Here is a 21,163-nt window from a genome sequence, read left to right as displayed (position 1 = left end):
CAATCCTGGAAAGGTCTACCCAGATATCAAATCCCCAATCCAAAAGCAGTATAACCAACTGTATAGTCAAACTCAAATTTTCAGAAAATATTAGTCAGGTCTTCAAAATCAAAGGATTGTATTGGGTCTGGTCAAATTTAAGGACCATAATGTTGTGGCTTGGCTGGACCAAGAACCCACTCATTAACTTTGCTTGCCCAGACACAAGCAAATATTGAAGGACAGCTCTCCCCTCATAGCCTGGTGGCACTTGCAGCACTATACTCTGGCAGCCCAAATATCCACTTGTACCACCCAGCTTACAAGTGTAGTCAACACAATTCTCATTCCTCTATTGACTTCGCAAGCTACCCATTACTGAATTACAAAAACATTCCTTTTTTTCCCTTGCCTCCTGCACTTGGCTTTTTGGTCATGTCTTTGTTTTGTTTGGTTGGTTGGGGGTTTTTTGTTGGTTTGTTTTGTTTGTTTTTTGTTTGTGTTTGTTTGTTTGCTTGCTTGTTTGGGGTGGGTTTTTTAAACTTGTTTCTTTAATTGTTTCTCTTGCTCCAAAGCTTCCCACATCCTTTTGAGGCCTCTTATGAAGCATTCTCTGTTATTTGCAATTTCTTGTCCAAGACTGTCTACTTGGGGCTGTGGTGGAGCACAGATGTCTGCAGCAGCAACATAACTGAGCTGAAATAAATAGACTTTCACACATTAATTATATTTAAACCAAACATTTCAAAAACAAAGGACATGGGCTGTTTTATATGCTAAGTCTTGCTAAAATAATCAAGGCATATCCTTACCCACATAGGTTAAAAAAACCGCTATCACTGTATCAGTAATGATTCAATGCTTTTATATTTCTCTTAGTGGAAATTTTTCACGGAATCTGAAAATACATCCCCTTGATTGCCCTGGCAGGGAGTGGAGCTCACCGCGGATGGGATGGCATACTGAGGGCTCACCTAATTTCCTATCTCCCATCATGGGACACCTCTACAGTATCCAAATCTCCAGCTTGTGTGGAAAACACAAGCTTGGAGTGCAGCTGCTCGAGCCGGTTGTTCCAAGACACCGCTCCTGCAGCCACCAGCACGCCATCCAACAGGGTTTCGCGACCGAAGCCAACCTTGGCACGCCAGTGCCAGCGCAGATCGGGTTAAGCCACCTTGCGTTTCCCTGGGAAGCTGCGAGTCGCTGAGGAGCTTGTCCCGGGACGGCAGGAGGACGGTGACACCTCGCGGTGCGACCGCCTCAGTGCCTGGGCCAGGGCGGGCCCCGCAGCGCTGCCGGGCACCAACCGGCTGTGGCTTGCGGTGGATGCTTTCCCAGCGCCGGGCGGGCCTGGCGCGTCCCGAGGCTGTGGTTCCCGGCAGGAACAGCTCCGTGACGGGAAGGACACGAACCCCCGCCGCGCACAGCGAAGGGAAGCTCCGGGGTGACCTGACCGCGGCATCCCAGCACCTGAAGGGAGCCGACAAGAGAGATGGAGAGGGGCTTTTTACAAGGGCATGAAGTGACAGGACAAGGGACAGTGGATTCAAACTGGAAGAGGGTAGATTTAGATTACGTATTAGGATGAATTTATTTGCTGGGAGGGTGTAGCAGGTTGCCCAGAGAAGCTGTGGATTCCCCATCCCCGAAAGTGTTCAAGGTCGGGCTGGATGGGGCTTTGAGCCCTTTTGGTCTAGCGCTGCCCAGGGATGATCCTCAAGGCGCTTCCCAGCCCGAGCCATGCCCTGATCGCCCGAGCTGCCCGCCGCCCGCCCGCGCATGCGCCGCGCGTTGCCCGGGAGACGGACGCCGTTAGCGCTCCCTCAGGGCGCGCCCGCCACTCACGGAGCGGAGCCGCCGCAGGGAGCCCACCATGGCGTCCGTCCGAGTGCCCGAGCTGTCCCTGTCCCTGCCCCACGACGAACCCTACAGCTTCTGCAGCAAGCCCCACTCCCTGACCGACCGCCCCAAGTACCGATCGCAGAGCAATGCCGCCGAGACGTGAGTGCCGGTGTCCGGCGGGCCGCGCCACCCGCCCCGGGCCGCTGCCCCGCTGCCCCCAGCACCTTTCCCCTCGGTGCAGCTCCTTGTCCGCCCTTCCCGGGGAGCGCAGCTCCCGCCGCCCTGCCGCTGGGTCCCTCCTGGGGAAGCCGCACGGCGCGGCTCGGAGCCCGTGTCCGCCGTGCGGAGCCGCACCCAGCGCTGTCTGTGCTGTGCCGCAGGGAGAAGGTGCCGGTGCGCTACCCCAACATCATGATCGACCCGAGAGTGGTGCGCGGAAAGGCTTTGTCCCTTCGCCTCCTGCCGCAGGTATGGGGGTGCTTTGAAGTGTATCATGCAGCTTTGTTGGAAGGTCATGGGTGGGGCAGCAAAGCTGTTCCTCATTTATAATTTTAACTACCGAAGCTGTACTTTTACTTATAAAGTTTCACACAGTCACAGACTCTCCAGTTGAACTAGCTTTTGTTTCCAGCTCTTCTTTAAAGCACTTGGTTTCATCTGAACTTCTGCAGTTCATTAAGTACTTGATTCCTTTGTTTTCCTTCTCCATTTCTTTAGTGTAATGATCCTGAGCAGAAGTCATTACTGTTATCATATCTGTTATCATATGCGAGGTGTCATTAGGGCGAATTGCAGCTCCTGGGAAACTGAGTCGTGGGATGCACTTTGGTTTATCCTACCATAGAAGCAGAGCTAAATGGTCCAGCTGTACACAAAAAACTGCTTGTGAGGATGCAAAAGTATTTGGTTTGTATTGTTGCTATATCCTGATTTAATAGTAAGTCATAGACTTTTAGAGTTATTTGGGTTGAAAGGGATGTTAAAGATCTTCTAGTTCCGACGCCCTGCCAAGGGCAGGGACACCTGCCACTGGTCCAGGTTGCTCAGAGTCCCACCCAAATGTGATACGTTTTCAGAGAATATTTCTACATAGATAATTTGATCATATGTGAATTTAAATCAGTCTGTATTTTTAAAAGCAACTGTTTGAAAATAGATTTGTGTTGTTCAGTAGCCCTTTCTTAGGCTGAATTTCACTTAAGTTTTGTTTAAGAAGTTCAAAACGGATGTATCTCTCAATCCATAAGCAGAGTACTGAATTTAAAAGCTATTGTGAGTTTCTTTTGTTTCATCAGCAACAACTGGTCCTATAATTTTTATCTAACAAACAGTTCTGTTCATGATAGGATAACTGGACATAAGTCCATCTGACCTCTCAAAATTTGAAAACTCACTTGGCAGAAAAAACATACCATTTTAATATACTTTATCTCACAAAGCTAAGTTCTGTATGCAACAATCACTTTCAAATAACAAATTAATTTATTACTCTTAGTGTGAGACGCCATTAGTAAATGCCTGTAGGCAGCTAGCATAATTTACTAATTTCATGCCATACAGTCTTTAAGCCAAATGAAAATTTAGGGTCAGTACCAGGAAAGTAAATCGAAAATACTAGATAGCTGGCATTAAAATCAAACAGCAATCTTCATTTTTCTGTAAAAGGAATGGAGTATCATTTGCAAGTACAAAGTGTATTCTGTTTTGTGGGTTTTCTTCACCCCTGCTCAGAGTGCCCAGCCCAGTGTCCCTGAGACTAAAAAGCAGAAGAATGCACAGAAAAAGGTATCAGCCACAAAGCTCTCAGAGGAGGAAATCCAACCAGGAACGCCAGAGCCTGTGGAAGGCAGAGTACATGTTTATGTGCAGACAGGTAAAAGGCTGCATTTTTTTTATATCTGTCTGAAAACAAAAGCTTGCTGATCTATATTCACTTGCCAAATTGGTGATGAAGTTGGGAGAATGACACAGGGATAAGTTTAAAATCATAGAATGCTGGAATCAGAGGTTCTAAACTTGTCTAATTAGTGACATTTTTCCAGAAGATCTGTTTTTCAGTGTACATTCTTGAACACTAGTCAAGACTTCTTCATTTATTCTTTCTATTTTCCATATAATCAGAGAAGTTTCATATATGCTTAAAATTGGGGTATTTAGAACTTTTGCATAAGGTGAACTACCCTTTTGGGAATCACTTCCATGAAGTCCACCTGACATTACAGAGAACACAGCATCAGTTGGCCTATGCAGCAAACTGACCTATGTTTTGAGAGGCCTTTTTTAAAACTTTATGAAAACATTTTATTGCACTCTTTGGATGTAATTCAGAATGCAGAGTCATAAAAAACAATTGAGAGATAAAATAAAAAGAATCCCACTTTGAGTATTCATTGTGCTTTTGTTTCTAGAACTGTATTTGGAAGAGATTACTGACCTGATAATAGAGGTTGATGGAGAGTGTCAAACAGATGAATTTTTGGACAGACCAACCACTCCACTCTTCATACCAGCCAAAACAGGAAAAGACGTGGCTACACAAATAGAAGAAGGAGAGGTAGGAAGTCAGGTCTACAAGTGCTGTCAAAAGACATCTCCCATACAAAACACATTTCTTATGCAAAATTGAAGTAGAAACAGAAAGGAGCTAATCCTCACAGAACATGAGAACAAAACCCAAACCCAGCTCTCTAATGTCTGCTTTGAAGTTAAGTTCAAAATTAAGGAAGATGTGTCTCCATGTGCACTGGTTCTGCTGCTTTCAGCTCAGAACTACAGTGTTGAGAAATGCTCTCTTCTGGAAAATGTGTCCAGCCCAAGAAGGGACTGGGAGCGCAGAAATAAGGGTCCAGGTGAGAGCTCAGCTTCTCCTTGGCAGTCCCCACAGGGGCTGTGGGAAGAACATGTGAATCACTCCAGCCTGCTCACCACTTAGCCCCCAGCAGCATTCATGATTCTCTCTGCCTCAGCTGACACTGCTCCCCCACCTGCACTTGTCCAGCCTGACTTCAGCACAAAGGCTTTGTTCATCCTCCTTTTCTCCTTGCCAATCCTTGTTAAGAGTAATTGTGATCAAGGGACATTTATCTCTGTTTCTCTGACTCCCATCCTCAGTTGTTTGACTTTGACATTGAAGTTAAGCCAATCCTGGAAGTGTTGATTGGGAAAACAGTTGAGCAGGCTTTGCTGGAAGTCATGGAGGAAGAAGAGCTGGCCCAGCTGTTGGCACATCAGCGTGCCTTCAAAGAGCTGCGTGATGCAGAGTTTGCTGAATTGCAGCGCCTGGAAGAGCAGGACAGGCGAATCAGAGAGGAGAAGGTAGGACTTCCTAAGGGCAAAACAGTACTGTCAAGAAGAGTACTCAAGAAGAGAGAAAAACATTTCCAGTACTGAACAACATGCTGTGATATAAACTGGGTATGCCTAAAAGGGTACTGTCAGCTTTGACATTCCTTAAAGCATTTTGGTGACATACAGCTACACTCTGCTACTTACTCTCATACAACAGCAGCACACAGTTGTGTTTATTTGGAGCAGTCATGCTTGAGTGACCTGGTATACTTGGACACCTATCAAAAGGCCAAACCCGTCAGCATTTTCTTTTGTACCTGGTGCAGCTGTTTCTTAAGCCTTTTCATTATAAAAGCTGCTAAACAAATAGAGTGCTTGGAAGTGAGACACCTCCTAGTCTTTCACACCCAATACATGCACTACTTTGTGTGCATACATACCTACAGCTAAAGATCATCAAGTATTATGCTATATTAGTAATATTTAGTAAATAGGAATAAACAGAAAAGGCAAGTCTTAATTACTTACTATTCACTGGCTTTGCAGAATGGTGTTTTCTAATGTTTTCCTGAACCAATTTGAGTTTTAATCTTTTTGTACATGAAATAGGATATAATATTGGAAGAGAAAATGTTCAGAAAATATTTATCCAACTTCATCGTATTCCAAGGCCAACAACCAGCTTGATCTACAATAATAAAGCAAAAAGTCGTGAGATTCGTGTATACTTAGGCATCAGAGAAGGGTTTCATTTGGCCAGCTGTAATGTCTTTATTTTACAGACTTGCCAAAATCAGAAAAGGAATACTACAGAAAAGTGTCTCCCTGTAATTTGGGGGTATTTTAATACTCCATAGATTAAGTAAAAGCTTGCTTTCAAGCACTCTTTGATATATGGAGTTTTAGTGAGAGGCTGCAAATACCTGGTAGTGATCATGATTATCTGTACTTTTGACTATCTTTGCTATTTTTGAGACACACACTGTGATAATTCTTCAAAGTCTAGATCAAAGGAGTCACAGCTAAAGGCCTCCAAGTTTTACATGCATAATTGCCTTGACAGGAACGTCGGAGACTTGAGCACCAGGAAAAGCTGCGGAAACAGAAAGAGACCGCAGAGAAAATCGCAGCTCGGGCATTTGCTCAGCGTTACCTGGCTGATCTTATTCCCTCAGTCTTCAACAATCTTCATGAGAGTGGATTTTTTTATGACCCTATAGAAAGAGGTTAGTTTTGTTTTTTTCTTAAATATGTGGGCTAAGTAATAGGAAGCTCAAAACAAGCATGAAACATAGGATATTGTCCTATTATTTAGAACAATGTCGTAAGACTTTATTCTTTTACATTTATGGCTGAACTCATAGTTTTGAGACAAACAAATGTAATTAGTCATCCATACAAATAATCAAGAATAAGCAAGAGCTGACAGTGTGGCAGTGAGAAAAGTTTCTTTAGAATTGGAGAGAAATAAATGGGTGGCTAGGACTGGTAGAGCAGAGAGAGAGATCCAAATGGAAATACATGTATTAGGATAGACCAAGAAATCAGTATGTCATTCTGAAATTTTTTTAATAATCATCAGAGCAAGGGAGAAATGAGTCAATTAGAATTAAGCCCTGAAAATAATTTTGGAGTTCTACATCAGTGACTTCCAAGCCCTTAGAATCAGCAGCATTTCTTATGAGTTACCTTGCTGCACCCCACTTCACCAGGCTCCACATGGACACAGATCACAGCTTGGGAAAGGTACACTCTCTCTAGGCTAAGTAATGGTGTTAATGCAGAAATGGAGTGTTTTGCAACCAGGGCAGGCTGTGAGACCACAGTGTACAAATGGTATCATTTGAGAAATACATGGGTAAGCAAGGGCTCTTTAGTCACAGAGAACAAATGCTTTGAGCAGACCAGAAGCCAAATGTCTTTGAAAAGCAAGGCAGGAAATGCTATTCTCCTGACTTGTTTGGGATAGTTATTTGAATCTCACTAGAACATGACTGTGTGTCTCATCTGTTCTAAGCCCTTCAAGGGTGCCAGACCTCTTTGAAAATAACGGCAGCTGAGAGGACTCTGCTCTGAGTCTATAATGATGATGAGTCTCAGTAAGAGAGGTTAGAGATAAGAAACCAAACATCTGAGAGATTTCATCTGACTCTAACGGAGGAAGTGCCTTTTGGCAGGGGGTGTTCATCCCTTAATTGTCATAGCAAATAAAAACAGCCATCAAGTCCTGTTGGTCATCCTTTATAAAGTGACATTTTCCCTTTGTTTCTTCCTGCAAAATTCTTACAGCTATTGAGACAGAATTCCTTCCATGGCTGATGTCAGAAGTGGAAGAAACACTACAGAAGAAGGTTCTGGGAAGGATTATGCTTGACTGTAAGTTACCAAATCCTGGAATGTAATCTGGGCTGCCTGATGTTCTTGATTGTTTTTTTTGCTGGTCAGAACCGATGTCACATTTATATGGTCACCGGGGGTTAAGGTAGGAGGTGTTGGTTTAGGAAAATCTCCAAGTGCCCATGGCTGTTTGTGTGGGGGTTTTGTTTGTGTTTGTTTGTTGGTTTGGTGTTTTTACTATATTAACATGTATTAATGTTGGAAAACTACTATATACAACTATGTAACTGATTATCAGCTGAAACAATGGAAGTGTCAGTCATGCTGCACTATCCACTCTCTTCTGGCTTTATACTATTTGAGATGTATTAATGCTGGGAGATACAACACTTGTGTAAGCTCACTTGTGTAAGCTCTCCTACATGAAAGGAGGAGAATATTCTCCTACATGGTTGACTGAGAAGTGAGGTGACCAGTATTTTTCATCAAAACAAGGACTTCTCTCCTTATCGGTCAATAATCATGTCCTTGGTTTTGAAATATTAGTCTTCTTGTGGGCTAGTTCAAGCTAAATATTTGGGCTCTTTTATTAGTTCAGAGGCTGTAGTTGAAACACCTGGACAATCTGGATTCAGTCTTGTGTAGAAACACTAAAGTAAGGAGTATGTGTGCCCAGCAGCGTGCTCCTAGATCAAACCACTTTTTACACTTCCATTACATCTTCATTCCTATAATTTTTCTCTTGCTGGGATTTTGGGTTTGTATGACAATTGTGTTTGCTTCCTTTGGGTTTATTTTTAGTTTAACCAGGACTTTTTTTGTTACGGTATAGTATGATTTGGACAATTACAGCTGGTCTGTTAGGTATTTTATCCTAATATATGTTCCAGTTTATACACTCAAGGATCACTTCTTCATGTAGCTCTTCAGAAGGAAGAGAAATTTCTCTTCTTTTAAGAAAAAATATTGTATGTGACTACTGAATAAACATCCTAAGGACAATGTTGCTGCAGGATACACTATTGATGAGAACATCTATCACATTCCAGTTAAATCTGTTTAAGTTTTTAACCAGATATCATTGACTTGCTCCAGACTTAAGACATACAGAGCACCTGGGGCGGCCCAGTAAATAATGTCTGCAGCCCATTTTGCTATTTTTCATCTGAATTTCCTGACTTATACCCAGTCATCTGCTGTTGAGGACACATCATCTCTGCAAAAGTAACTGCTAATCACATTTCCCAAATTTTATAAAGGATAGGTAGTGGCTTCTTTCCCCTCTTATGCAGAAACATAGGGAAAGTCTCTAAGGATCCATTTTTAACGTGCTTGAGGAATGCCCAAAACATCATCCTGTGTGTAACCTGAGTAGTTGTTCATGGTGGGGTCACCTGTGCTGGGAGTGAGAAGCAACTGTGAGGAAATCAACAAAAATATCCAAGTGCACTATTTCAAATCACTGCTGTCAGTGTAAACCAATCATTTGGCTATAGCAGCTCAGATGTTTTTTTTCACTTAGGTATTCCTTCATTTTTAGAGTTACTTCAGGGTTCTTTCCCTATTTAAGGATTTATAGGTCAGTAATATATAAAAAAATCTCAAATTATAGGGTTTTCCATCCATGTTTGTTAATGGTGTCTCTGTTTCAGCCTTGATTCGTACGGTGGTTGAAAAACGCATGGATGAATTTAGCCATCCACCTCCATCTGATTAGACAGAGGCACCTGCTGAAGAGCCCAAGCCAACAGATGCAGCTCCTGTCTCAGTTTAGAGACAAGTTTTGGGAGAAAACACCCTGGAATGAGTGTTTCCTCTAAGAAAAGGAGTTTTAGCAATCCCTTCCTGCCTACATGAAATAAATATTGATTGGTGAAAGTGAAAAAAAAAAAAAGAAAAAAGTTTATTTGACAAAATGCCCACACAACACAAAAGAAATTAATAACTGTTAGCTATTGAACCTTCAGAACCTTACCCACACACATACCCCCACCCACAGCAGAACAAAAACCCCAGAAATGCCAGGGGAATGGAAAAAACTCCACCGGCCATGTGCTAGGAAAAACAAGATGGCCAACGGGTTTGTCTCCTGTGAGGGAAGAAGAGTCCACACAGCACGTCGGGGACTAGAAGAAAACAGATGGGAACCTGGTGAACTCCAATGTTGTTGGTCTCCTCTTTGCTGCAGATGAAACTGGTAGATTTTTAAAGCCCCTTCTTTCACTAGCTCAGCTTTTCCCAAATTCTGGCCGAGATGGGATGTCCCCACGGCTTCCCCACCGGTTGGCGCTGGCCGACAGTAAGATCTCGGACAAAAGCTAAGCTGAAGAGTTCCAGAAGAAACCACAGCAGCTGCCAGAGGATACTGTTGCAGTCTAGGGAAAAACTTGCCTCAGTCCACCAAAGGAGCAAGCTAAGAAAGCTGCTGGAGTTCCTGTGGCTCCTGCCCCACCCCTGGTCTCAAAGTGACAGGACCCATTTCTGGGCATAAAGCAGACAATCAGGAATAGAATGTCATCATAAAATCACCCCAAGACAACTCCCCAGGTGTCTGGTGAGACAGATGCTGCTGACCAACAAGTTGCAGAGAAAGAAGAGACTGACCCACCTGTTGCTGAGGAACAGCCTTCAGATTCCATCTCTTCTCAGTTAGAAAAATCAGGTCAAGCAGGAACAGCACATTTGGAAACTGGGTAACAAACAGGCAAGTTATCATGCAAATGGAGACCAATGGCTTAAAAATAAGGAATTAATTCCTGTCTATTTACAGGTATTGTGCCCTAGGCATGCTGAAAGATGAACCTAAGCAACAGTAGAGCATTAAAATGTTTTCCACATGCTGGAATTGCTGATTTCAGGCTATAAGAATCAAGAGAGAAGTTACTTGTGCAATGAATGGCAGGAAAATTCTGTCCCCTTTTACACAATCCAATCCATCAAAAACCTGGGAGGTTTACGGTTGAAAAGTAATGCTATCCCACACCCTGTGCTAGAAAGTCATGAGAAGGATGTTGAGAACATCATAATAACCTTTGCAAGTGCTTTGGTAATGTTCTTGGAACATTCCTTACTTATCCTATTTTGAAAGGTTGTTACTACAGCAATTAAATAAATTGCTTTTTACTCATGTTAGTCTTTCCTTTCCTCACAAACTTGAATGAACATCTCAGCAGGTAATAGAGCGAAAACAGCTTTTCCTCAGGCTTGTCAGGTTCAAAGAGTTACCTGTCCCTGACAATTTCTGCCAGCACAAAATCCTCCTCAGCATCCTGTCTCGGAGTCCCTCCTGGATGTGAGGGGCTGGAGCTACACACTAAGTCCAGTCTCGGTTTTCTTTGTAATCGTCCTTTCCTGATGGTTTACTAGGAACCATACAAGACATGATTGACAAAATGTGCCTTCACTGCCACGTGTAGTTGTCTGTCCATAGGCCAGTTCCCTCAAGTGGGGCAGTCCCCCTCACAGAAGTACGTCTGTGCTACATTGCAGCAACACCGTTTCCTCGTTGGGCCAATGTTCCCAGCAGCAGCTGTCCCCAGCAGGCAGGTAGGGCCGCAGGTTGGGCAGCTCTGCACCCACGGTAGCACGGGGTGAGCACGGGGGCTGCAGCGCCTGGGTGGGAGTGTGCCGACGGCAGCGGAGAGAGGACAGAGGGAGCTGGAGCTGCAGGCACTAGAGGGCAGGACAGCCCACGGCAATCCGGCTGGAGAAACGGGGTGAGGGGAAAGACACTGCTGGTGTCACCTATTGCACATTACACACCCTGCACTAGTGACACCCATCTGAACTTCCCTCCTCTGCTAAACCCCAGCAGTGTCGAACTGTTGCAAAATTTACTCATTTATAACATGAGGAACCCACACTTAAATCACCCAATGCAATCCACACTGGCTCAGAGAATGACAGAGTATGGGTTGGAAGAAGCCTTACAGATAATCTAGTCCACCCCCACCCCTGCCATGGCCAGGGACATCTTTCACTAGGTCAGGTTGCTCAAAGTCCCACCCAGCTTGATGGTAACGTAGAAGGTGGAATCTTCTCCCCAGAGATGACCCCTGACAGTACAAGAAACTGCCACTCGTCTCTTCAGGGGATGTGCACACGCTGCCTTCCCCTCCGGCCCGCCGGGATACGAGTCTGCAACAGAACTCCCAAGTCAAGGGAGCAAAACCGCGACGTGGGTGCAGGACCTTGTAAATGCAGTGAGGTGCGTCTTGGCAAGTTATTAACCACCAAGAGCGCAGGTGAGGGAGTTCTGTGGATCCTCACAAGTACGGACAACTCCGCGGTCACGGCAGAGGCAGTGTCGGCGGCCGGACAACCGCGGCAGTCGCACTCCGCTGAGAACAAGTTTGGCGGCAGCGCCGTCGCAGAGCGAGCGCTCGGCCATCACCGGCGGTGGAGCTGCATCCCCGGGCCGCCTCCGCTTTCTGCTCGGGGCTCGCCCCCCGCCCCGCGCTGCCCGGCTCCTCAGAGGCGGAGCGGGGAGAGGGGGCGGTGCGGCCGCCCCTCGGCCCGGCCCTCTCCCGGCCCGCCCGCCGCCGCCCCGCCGCCAGGCGTCTCCTCGGGGCCGGGCACCGCCGCGGGGACGGGAGGAGTCGACGCCGCCGCTGCGCTCCCCGGCCCGGCGCTGGGTGAGCGGGCGGCGCCCGCGGAGCTGGGCCATGAGGTGAGCGGGACGGGCGTGCGGGTTCGGGCCGGGGGCGCTCCGCTGTCCCGCGGAGGTGCCGGGACGCTCGGGGGGCGGGGGACGCGCTCCGGGCGGAGCGCTGCGGGGCGGGCGCCGAGCACCGGGGCTGTCGGACCGGGCCCACCGCCGCAGGGCGACGAATTGTGCCACAAAGTGTCCGCTTTCAGGAGGAGAGTTTCGTCTTTACTTATTTTCTGCTTCTCTCCGTCTACTTTCCCCACGCCCCGGCCGCCGCGCAGGCTCTCCCGCTTGTCCGCCCGCAGCGCCGCGCACCGGAGCCCCGGGATGGGCGCCCGCCCCGGCCCCTCTTGCCTCTGGGCACGGAAAGGCCGCAGGACCGGGGATTTGGGGGAGGAGGGGACACCTCATCTCTCCTTCGTGGTTCTCTCCAGCCTCACGGGGCTTTCAGGGCAGAGCAAGGGGCAGCGGGCGGTGCTGTGACCCGCGTCCGGCGGTGGCACCCCCGTGACAAGGGACTCGGGTCGCGGTCCGAAAGGTTTGTTCCCACGTGGGAAAACCTCTGCGGCCCCAAAGGTGCTCCCGCTGCTCGCGCACGGCACTCGACGGCTGCATCAAAACCCCGCCGACAGATGCAGCTGCAGCACGGTTTACACAGATTTCCATCTCTCTTCAGCAGGCTGACAGCTTGCTGAGGTCAAGCCTTGAGCTGTCATTGACTCCTACGGGACTCACGACTTTTTTTTTTTTTCCTGTGGGGAAGAGGAATTTACCACATTTTAGGATTTGTTTTTTTTTTTTTTTTCCTTAAAGTGCCTAACTTGGTTAAAATTTAACTTTCAGTTGTTTTTTATATCTCCGTGAAAAGTTTCTGTCCCTTAGTCAAATGACAGTTCATTTTTTAGAAAGGTGAATTTGAGACAGCCAAACTTCTCTGAGGGCTGTTGCTTCCCTGGTCTCACTTTAGCATAAGGGTGTTCCTTCTTACAATGGATGGCCAGTAAGGCAAACTGCTTTTGTAGAAGATATTTACAGTAGTTTATGAAGAGTGCAAAGTAGTAGCTTTCTCTAAAATGTGAGTTTAAACATAATCTTCCCACCTCAGATGATATTTTTAATTTATGAGGGACTACATAGCTTTGGTTTTGGGTACATGATATATCTGCATACGTATTTGTCTGTGACCACTTCGTCTAACATGATGAGGATCTTCACGAAGAGATACAAATGATACATACATTCTCTTTCCAGGAAGCAGTAGGAGAGGATGTGCCTGGCGTTATTACCAGGAGATTAGCAAACCCAGCTCTGACAGAACGGGGAAGAGGTTCCCGATCTGAGCATTCACATCTCAGTACTGCAGTTGTAAAATTAACATCAGCAGGTACGACCTGATTCTTGGTTGTCCCAATGCTTAGCAGAAAATCTGGATGTTTGAGTCTGAGATACCTATTTGCATACGGCAGCACACGGTGTCAAGCAGTCCTGTCCCTTCTTGGCAGCTTCTCTTTCAAGAGCGTCCCTTTTTTGTTGTGAGTCTGCAGTCTGCCAGGTGACCCTGCAACCTGCAACATCTCTGTTGTGCCCTGACCCTTCACTGGGGAGAAATAAAGATGCTGTCATTGGGAATTTCCCTTCACTGGTCCTTCCTGTCCCTGTTGTTGGTTTGGAGAAGCGGCGCACGGAGCCCCGCTCCGCCTCTGCATGGGGAGTGGTCACACTGCAGTACACAAAATGGGGCTGTGCGGGGCAGGTGGCTCTGGGTGGAACACAGGGAGTTCTGCTAAACAGAAGTACAGGTACAGTGACAGAATCGGTGGCAAAGTGTGTGATTATTACTTGATATTGTGTGTGCTTGCTGCTGTGGTGCCACTGTATGTGCGGGATGTTTTCCACTATTAGTGTGCTCTTACTTGCCCTGAATTGTAAGGCAAAGCAGTCAAAATCTCATTTGCAAACCTAATGGGAGCTGGTATAGATCCTGGAGTACTGTAACTGTGTAATAGGCTGACCACCACTGCTTTTTGAATTGTTCAGTGCTCTGACATGGAAATAAGACCTGGTTGTTCTGATCATGCAGATCCTGAAAATTGATGGTAATTTGTGTAAGAAGCAGAAGCTGGGATGAGCAGGAATAAAAAAGAGAAATAAGAGTAGAAGGACTGTACCAGTTCCTCTGGACCTGCATATCAGAGTGAGAACAGTAGTGGGAGGTTTGGAGAGTTTGATACAAAAAATCACATAAATACAAGAAAATAAATAATTACTTCCTAAAGGGGGCCATTAAATCATGTAGTTTATTCTCTGAGTTTAAGCAGGGCAGGTCACAAATTCATGCTCTCTAACTAAAGGCAATAACTCCTGATTTCCTCTGATTTCTATAATTATCTTTGCATTGAGAATCGCATTGTGAAGTTCTGTGAGCACTCGCATGTCATCTCTCCCTGCCTACCCTTCTGCCAGGACTAGGTGAAAAGGAAGTGTTGTAAGTTAATTCCCGCCCCGCCCCATGAATATTGAGACACATTTAAACTACAGTGTATTGCCAGGGCTGGGACCTGAGCTGCTATCCCTCTCCCTCAAATTCCTAATTTCTTGACTGATGATTAAGACCCAAAAAACATCAACCCCCACCCTGCCCATTAGTGAACACATGAGCTATACTTAAGGCAGGCATTAAATTTTGATGTGTTTGAGCACTTGACATTACACCTAATTTTACAAATCTACATCATCCCCTTCAGTAAGAGCAATCTGTCTCACAAGATGTTTTCAAAACTAGAGTATTGCCAACTAGTTCCCTACTGGCCCTGCTGAGCTTTTATTTTAAGATGTTCCTGCTTTCAAAGATAAGCGTGAGGCAAACAAGACTCCAAACACCAAGGGAAAAGCAGTCACACACTTCTGCTTTAGCTCGTGCCACCATACAAGTGGCTGCATCATTTAATTGTCACTAAACCCAGAAGAAACTGTTTGTTCTTTTCTTGCATGTGTGGAAAAAAGTAGGAAATCTCTTTGAATGATGCCAAGGATACTGCTATTTTGTGATAACTAGCAGGAAATAACAAGAGTTAGGACAGAAAGAAGGTCAGTTGACTTGAATTCTGTATGGGAAAATCTTGAAAGTTGGTCATAAAATTTAATTCCACACATACCCTGGGTATAATCAAATACATATTTTTCCTTTAGTTTTGCTTTTTTTGCTGACTTGTCTCTGTCTTCCAATGCATTCTTATGTATATGGGCTATTTGCAATTTGCTATGAAAGAATATTTTGGGTTCCAGGTGTTTCTGACATGACAATCTAGAAACAACAGTTCTTTCCAGCAGCCTTTACTGTCTCTATGTTTCTCATATTTCCTCTTTTCAATTGCTTTTTCTGCTTGTACTGATTGATCTATTTAAAAATGGCATGAGTTGCAGTGCTAAATCAGGATCAAGGATGCCTTTGTAAACTAGTTCTGTCTTGGAGGATAGAGTATATCTGCTTTTATCTTTCTCCTTCTTGCACCTGGAACACTACTTTAGGAGAAGCTGTTACACAAACAACTTGAGATAGAAAAATATAAGCTTCTCAAATAGCATTAGCTACTCATCATTGCAAGCTGGAATCATGAGAAAACAGAGATGGTACCATAAGGCATTGATTTCTTTGTTCTAATGAGTTGGAGAGATACCTTGATCACATTGCTTACCTTGAAGTTTTTTCTTCCATTCAGATTCTGTAATATTTCAAAGTGTATCCCTGAAGATGGACACTGTATATTCCCTTGCTTAAACCTTCAAAAACTGCAGTTGGAATAAGATACAGAAGAGCATGCATTTCTAGTCCTTGTGGTGGGTCATAAAAGGGTTTAAATTAAGCTCAGTCATGCAGAATTGGTAACAAAACATTCTTGTTTGTTGTAATTTTTTTCTTCTGGAAAGCCTCAGGTTTCAGGTGTAAAAAAATTAATCTAAAAAATTCTTGAAGATATTAGAAATAAAGACAGATATAAATAAAAACTGTAGTTCTTGTCAGTATGTGTGAAAATACTGAAAAAGTAGCTGTGGAGAATAACCGTGTGCGTTTCATCTTCTGTTCTTAACTTAGTAGTATAGAAAAAGATGTAGGGAATATTTCAATATCAACATGGAATATCAACATGGTCTGCTGTGAGTGGCACTCTTCAATGATTTAGTAATAGGGAAGAAGACCTTCCAGCTCTGTCTGACCCACAGGGGTCAGACAGTAAATGCTGATGTTCATCCCAGCCCAGCTGCTGGGAGGCAGTCCTTTGTGAAATGTAGGAGTCCCTCTCTCAGTTGTTGCCTCCTCTGTGTCTTCCTCCCCTGCTCTAAGAGAGAAGGAAAAGGGTCTGTTCCAGGAGCCTATTTTCTCTGTATCTTGGGATGGGGGCGCTGGAGTTGTCTCTTTTGTGTGTTGGGATACAACAGAAAATTGTTCATCTCTTAGGTATCAGGAGTGTTAGTATTCCTTTTTCTTGAGTGGGGCAGGGGGGCTTCTCACAGGGAAACCTGTGCTCATGTTTAAGGTCATTCAGCTGATGGCTGCCCAGACCTGGATGTTGCACTTAGAGGTGTTTCAGTGCTAAATGTCAGCTCTGTGTGCTGAGGGGTGTTGCAGATGGCCCAGACAAACCTTGTGGAATGGCTCACCACGTTCATTGTGCAGAAGGCACCGTGCTTTGTCTTCACAGTGACACTAACTGTGCTGGAGGAAGTTGTGTTGTGCCACTTTGGGAACTCTAGTCACACTAGAATGGCAAGATTCATCCACAGATTAGTAAATTTTCTGGGCTTATCCTGTTGTGAGGCACTGTCCCATGTCAAAGTTAGATCATCAGAAGATCATCTGAAGAACTATAGCAAAAAATGCATTGGCAGCAAATGCAGAATAGCAGCTGATAGACTGCACTTAGGAAAATACTGATGTAGCAGTATCTAACTTGTGCTAACTTTTACAACAGCAAGCAAATGTAGTGCATTGAGCAATATTAGACTTTGCTCCTTCACTTAGCCTCTTGTTTCCAGCTTCCTGTTGCTGTGAATGGTGTTGAGGCACTCTTGAGGAGAAGCAAGGATGTCTTCTGCAAGACTGTCACATGTATCTTTTGGAGAGAATGGCAACAGCAAGGGTCCCATGTAATTATTTGGTTATAAACTGTCACTGCAATTTTTTTGGTGTACTTTAGCTAGAATGTTACTTCAATCACTGCAGCTGTATGATGTGCTTGACAGCTTTGGTTTGTCCTGTCCTGCAGAAATAAGTAACTTTAGATTCAATGTGGCTTTTTTAAAGATTACAATAAAACTGCTGTAAAACTGAGAAATAAACAATTTTTTTATATAGCATTAAAGTTCTATTTTGCCAGTGCCTTGACAGGTTGATACCCAAAGAAGACACCAAGTGTCTAATCATTATATTGTCCTGCAGTAGTAAGCAGTGGAAGGACCAGTGAAGAACGTAATAAAGACATAGCTAAACTGGTTCAAATGCTTATTTTGTCCCCAGAGAGGTAGCTATGCCTTCTTTTCCAGGTGGGATTATCTCTAGGGTCATCATCACAGGTACAGCATGCGGAGAACCAAGAGGAGTTTGAAAGGAAGGAAATAGTGATGCTGAACAAAGATCTGGAAAGAGGCAGTAAACAAAAGGCAATGGAAAGGTAGTAAAATGCTGGAACTTATTAGCTAAAAGAAAGAAGTTACTAAAAACATAACTGAAGTTGGATTGACATAACAAAAGAGAAACTCTTATGTAGGAGTTAAAAAACCCCAGAGATTTGGTTTGTAATCGTAAGTTCTATTTTAATTCAATTTTCATTTAGTCTTAGCAACCTTAGCTCAAGTTTCTGTGCAGAGAGGCAACCTTTGTAATGTTCCAGAAATGTTCCATATATGGCCCAGGATGCTTTCTGGCTTCTGATTTTTTCCGTTTTTATGTGCTGGGAGCTATGGCTCACCTGCATCATTGAGTCCAGAAAAGGCATTAAACCCTTTTAAAGTGATTAAGACAAATCAAGAACATGTAATGTAATCTTTTTCTGCTTCAAATGCACTTAGGTATCTCAGCAATCACCCAGATTAATTAGGCAAGTGACTTAATTATCTCTCACAGTGAGAAGGAGCAGCAGGTGATTTGCCTGCTGAAAGACTATGTGTTTGTATTCTCAGGGCTCATCCAAGAAAAGACCAGGGCTGCTGGCCAGAATGAGTCCAAATGCCCTCTGACAAAACCACACCTCCCTCTTTCAGTGGAAGAGAAATTTGAAAACTAGCACTTGAGGTATCCTGCGTAGATGCAGCATTTGCTTCCTGTGAACCTGGCAGCCAGATAGCCCTTCCTCATCCCAGTGGTGCCAGACACTGGAAAGAGATCACTCAGTGTTGGTCCTCAGTAGTAGATGCCATTGAAAGTGAGAAAAAATGTGTCAGGTGAGGATTTCCCCAGTTAGGCTGTTAGACCCCAGATGAAGTGAATGAAACAACTTCTCTTGCCCAGAGACAGGCAGCAAAGCTGGTCACGGGCCTGGAGCACAAGTCTTACAAGGAGCAGCCAAGGGAGCTGGGGGTGTTTAGTCTGGAGAAAAGGAGGCTCAAGGAAGAATTTATCAATCTCCATAACTGCCTGGAAGGAGGGTTTAGCCAGGTGAGGGTTGGTCTCTTCTCCCAGGTAACCAGTGACAGGACAAGAGGACGTTGTCTTAAGCTGTGCCAGGGGAGTTTTAGGCTGGACATTAGGAAGAAGTTCTTCACAGAAAAGGTGATTAGTCATTGGCATGGGCTGCCAAGGAAGGTGTTCATTAAACACCTCCACCATGCCTGGAGGTGTTTAATGAAAGGCTGGATGTGGCATTTAATGCCATGGTCTAGTTGACAAGGTGGTGACTGGTCATGTTGGACTCAATGATCAGAGGTCTTTTCCAACTTGATTGATTCTGTGATTGTGTAACTACCAATTTCAGCAAAACGTAACACAGCCTATAGCACTGATTCATCACAAGCCAGTGAAACTGATACAAGTCTGCAAAATGTTTTGGTTTCAGTTAACTCAGGGTATTCAGGCAAAAATAAGTTTACTGGAAATATTTTGACTAGTTCATGACTCACTTGTTTTTACAAACCTAACACTCCTTTCCTCACAAAGCAAGTAAATATGTAGGCAAAGCAAACACATTTACTATAAAATCTGTGATACTGAAATTCTGTTGTTCTGAAAGGTATTCTCAGCTTGCCCTTATTCAAAACCATTTGGGGGGGTGGGGGGTCAGGGAGGTGTTCATGTGATGACACTCACTATGTCCTGGCTTGGAAACCTGTTGCTTTGGATTTGTAGTTTTGCTTGGAACAAAAGATTGCTGAGGCATTTTGCATCTCTCGGGGGTTGCAGATGGATCGTAATGATATTCTCATCACTGGTCGTGCCCAGCAAGGCTTCTGGACCTTATTACTTCTCACATAGCAGCTGCCAGGGACAAGAATAATTTTCACGCTTGGAAATCATCTTTACTTGACTTGTGCACATTTACATGCTGTTCTTCTCTCTCAAATGCTTTTAGTGTAAGTGATAGAAGGAATTGTCTCCCTTTTTAATCATCGAATTTGCTATACAGATTTTTCACTGAGTCTGTGGAGGGTTTTGGCTAATAAAAATGTATCCTCGTTTTCAAGCATTTATTGAATGAAAAGAAGAAAGTCTGCTCTGGCCAAACAAGACAGAAGACAAAACAGGGATAAATAGGAGAGTAAATTGCTTTCCAGCCTTTGTCTTACTCTAAAAGAAAAGATAAGGCTTGAAATTATTTTTTTTCCTTTGTTTATTGTTTCAGTGATTTGTCCATATTGATGCCTGAATCTCAGAGCACTTCAAGTTTTTGCAGGACTTTTCCAGGACTTATAAAGCCAAGTATTTACAGATTTCTAGATCTCTAGCAAAGGCGAAATACTGAGTTACAGAGTGTATGTGAGGATGTTAGAGGTCATCAGAGTGACCTGATTGAGAAGGTGTTGTGGTCTCAGTCCTTTAAAAATTAAAATTATCAGGTTTTTGCTCAGTTTTTCATACTACTTTTATCAACATCAAAAATCTCAACATTATAAAATAATTTTAAAATAAGACATTACAAAAATGAGCATAGACTTCTTAAACTAATAGAAAACAGAAAATATAAGTAAAATTATTTTAAATATTTTTACCCAAATCAAAAAAGCACTTCAGAGAATAGTGGAATCCAATGTAGAATGAGTGTCTTTTTTTGATCTGTAAAAATACTAGCAGGATATATTATTTTGAAAATTTTTACTTGTCAAATTAATGAAGTTTTTTAGACTGTATATGTCTCTGAATTATTTTTGTGGTCAGTAATTTGCACTGATAACTTTATAAATTTATTAAATAATCATCTAATTTAGAAAGAACACAGGTTATAATTTAAAATATTGAATTACAGTTTGATAGCAAAAATTGTCACACATCTACTTAGGTGTTATGGTTGCTATCATGCTTCGAATAATATATTTGGGTCCTAGAGTCCAAAATTGCATTAAATTTTAATTTTAATATCATGTATTTTGACAAGGATATTCTTCAAAATTTGAATCCATGGAGATTACAGAACAATTTAAGACAGCATCCTTGTGGAGAGTGTGACCTGTGCCTTCGGTTTGTCCCAGCAAAGCACTGACTCTTGAATCATATGGATTCTCCCAATGAGGATCTGGTTAGCAAGTCATTAGTGACCATTCATTAAAAATCTGTTAGTTTTTTATCAAGATTGTAGTAGATGTTGGAGATAGAATGTCATGGTGCAACAAGTAAAATACACTTTGGTAGCTGTTGACTGAAACCATCCAAGTATTTGATTGTGGGCACTTTTAGATAACCCTAAGTTCTTCCACTTGCAGAGCTCACATCCCATATAAACCTCTGACAGAATATGTTCATTTAGGTTTTTATAAATTACTAAACTAGCCTTCTGGCAACTTGGGGTGCAGGTGCCAAACATCTGAGTTGTTTCAGGTTATTTTTCATTAACTCACAGAACCATAATGAAGGGATGTTTC

The 21,163-nt window shown here is 43.9% G+C and overlaps 2 protein-coding genes across 4 annotated transcripts in view; both read left to right on the top strand.

Annotated features, from left to right (window-relative positions):
• Positions 1-1,780: 1,780 nt before the first annotated feature.
• RSPH3 (radial spoke head 3) lies at positions 1,781-10,152 on the top strand. Its single transcript, XM_085055747.1, has 8 exons — positions 1,781-1,983; positions 2,205-2,292; positions 3,556-3,697; positions 4,233-4,378; positions 4,936-5,139; positions 6,176-6,338; positions 7,402-7,488; positions 9,102-10,152. Exons 1-8 carry the CDS (start codon positions 1,856-1,858, stop codon positions 9,164-9,166), a joined length of 1,023 nt encoding a protein of 340 aa, XP_084911873.1. The 5' UTR covers positions 1,781-1,855; the 3' UTR covers positions 9,167-10,152.
• Positions 10,153-11,983: 1,831 nt separating this feature from the next.
• Positions 11,984-21,163, top strand: part of PLAGL1 (PLAG1 like zinc finger 1) — a 48,834-nt gene continuing 39,654 nt past the window's right edge. The window contains exon 1 of one of the 3 annotated variants that reach the window (XM_085055738.1): positions 11,984-12,118. The gene's annotated coding sequence lies outside the window, so the exon portion shown is untranslated. Of the gene's footprint in view, positions 12,119-13,346; positions 13,482-21,163 lie in introns of those variants that run through there. The other 2 variants (XM_085055743.1, XM_085055739.1) reach the window with 2 other exon arrangements.

Source organism: Lichenostomus cassidix, chromosome 3 (assembly GCF_008360975.1).
Source record: "Lichenostomus cassidix isolate B80296 chromosome 3, HeHo_3.0, whole genome shotgun sequence".
Classification (NCBI taxonomy): domain Eukaryota; kingdom Metazoa; phylum Chordata; class Aves; order Passeriformes; family Meliphagidae; genus Lichenostomus; species Lichenostomus cassidix.
Note: the sequence above shows the minus strand (reverse complement) of the source record. Positions and strands in the feature narration are given on the sequence as shown.

Coding starts and splice junctions, on each gene's coding strand:
- RSPH3 (XM_085055747.1), top strand. CDS start 1,856: ATGGCGTCCGTCCGAGTGCCCGAGCTGTCCCTGTCCCTGCCCCACGAC. Junction 3,698..4,232: donor ACATGTTTATGTGCAGACAG/GTAAAAGGCTGC, acceptor TTTTGTTTCTAG/AACTGTATTTGGAAGAGATT. Junction 7,489..9,101: donor GGGAAGGATTATGCTTGACT/GTAAGTTACCAA, acceptor TCTCTGTTTCAG/CCTTGATTCGTACGGTGGTT.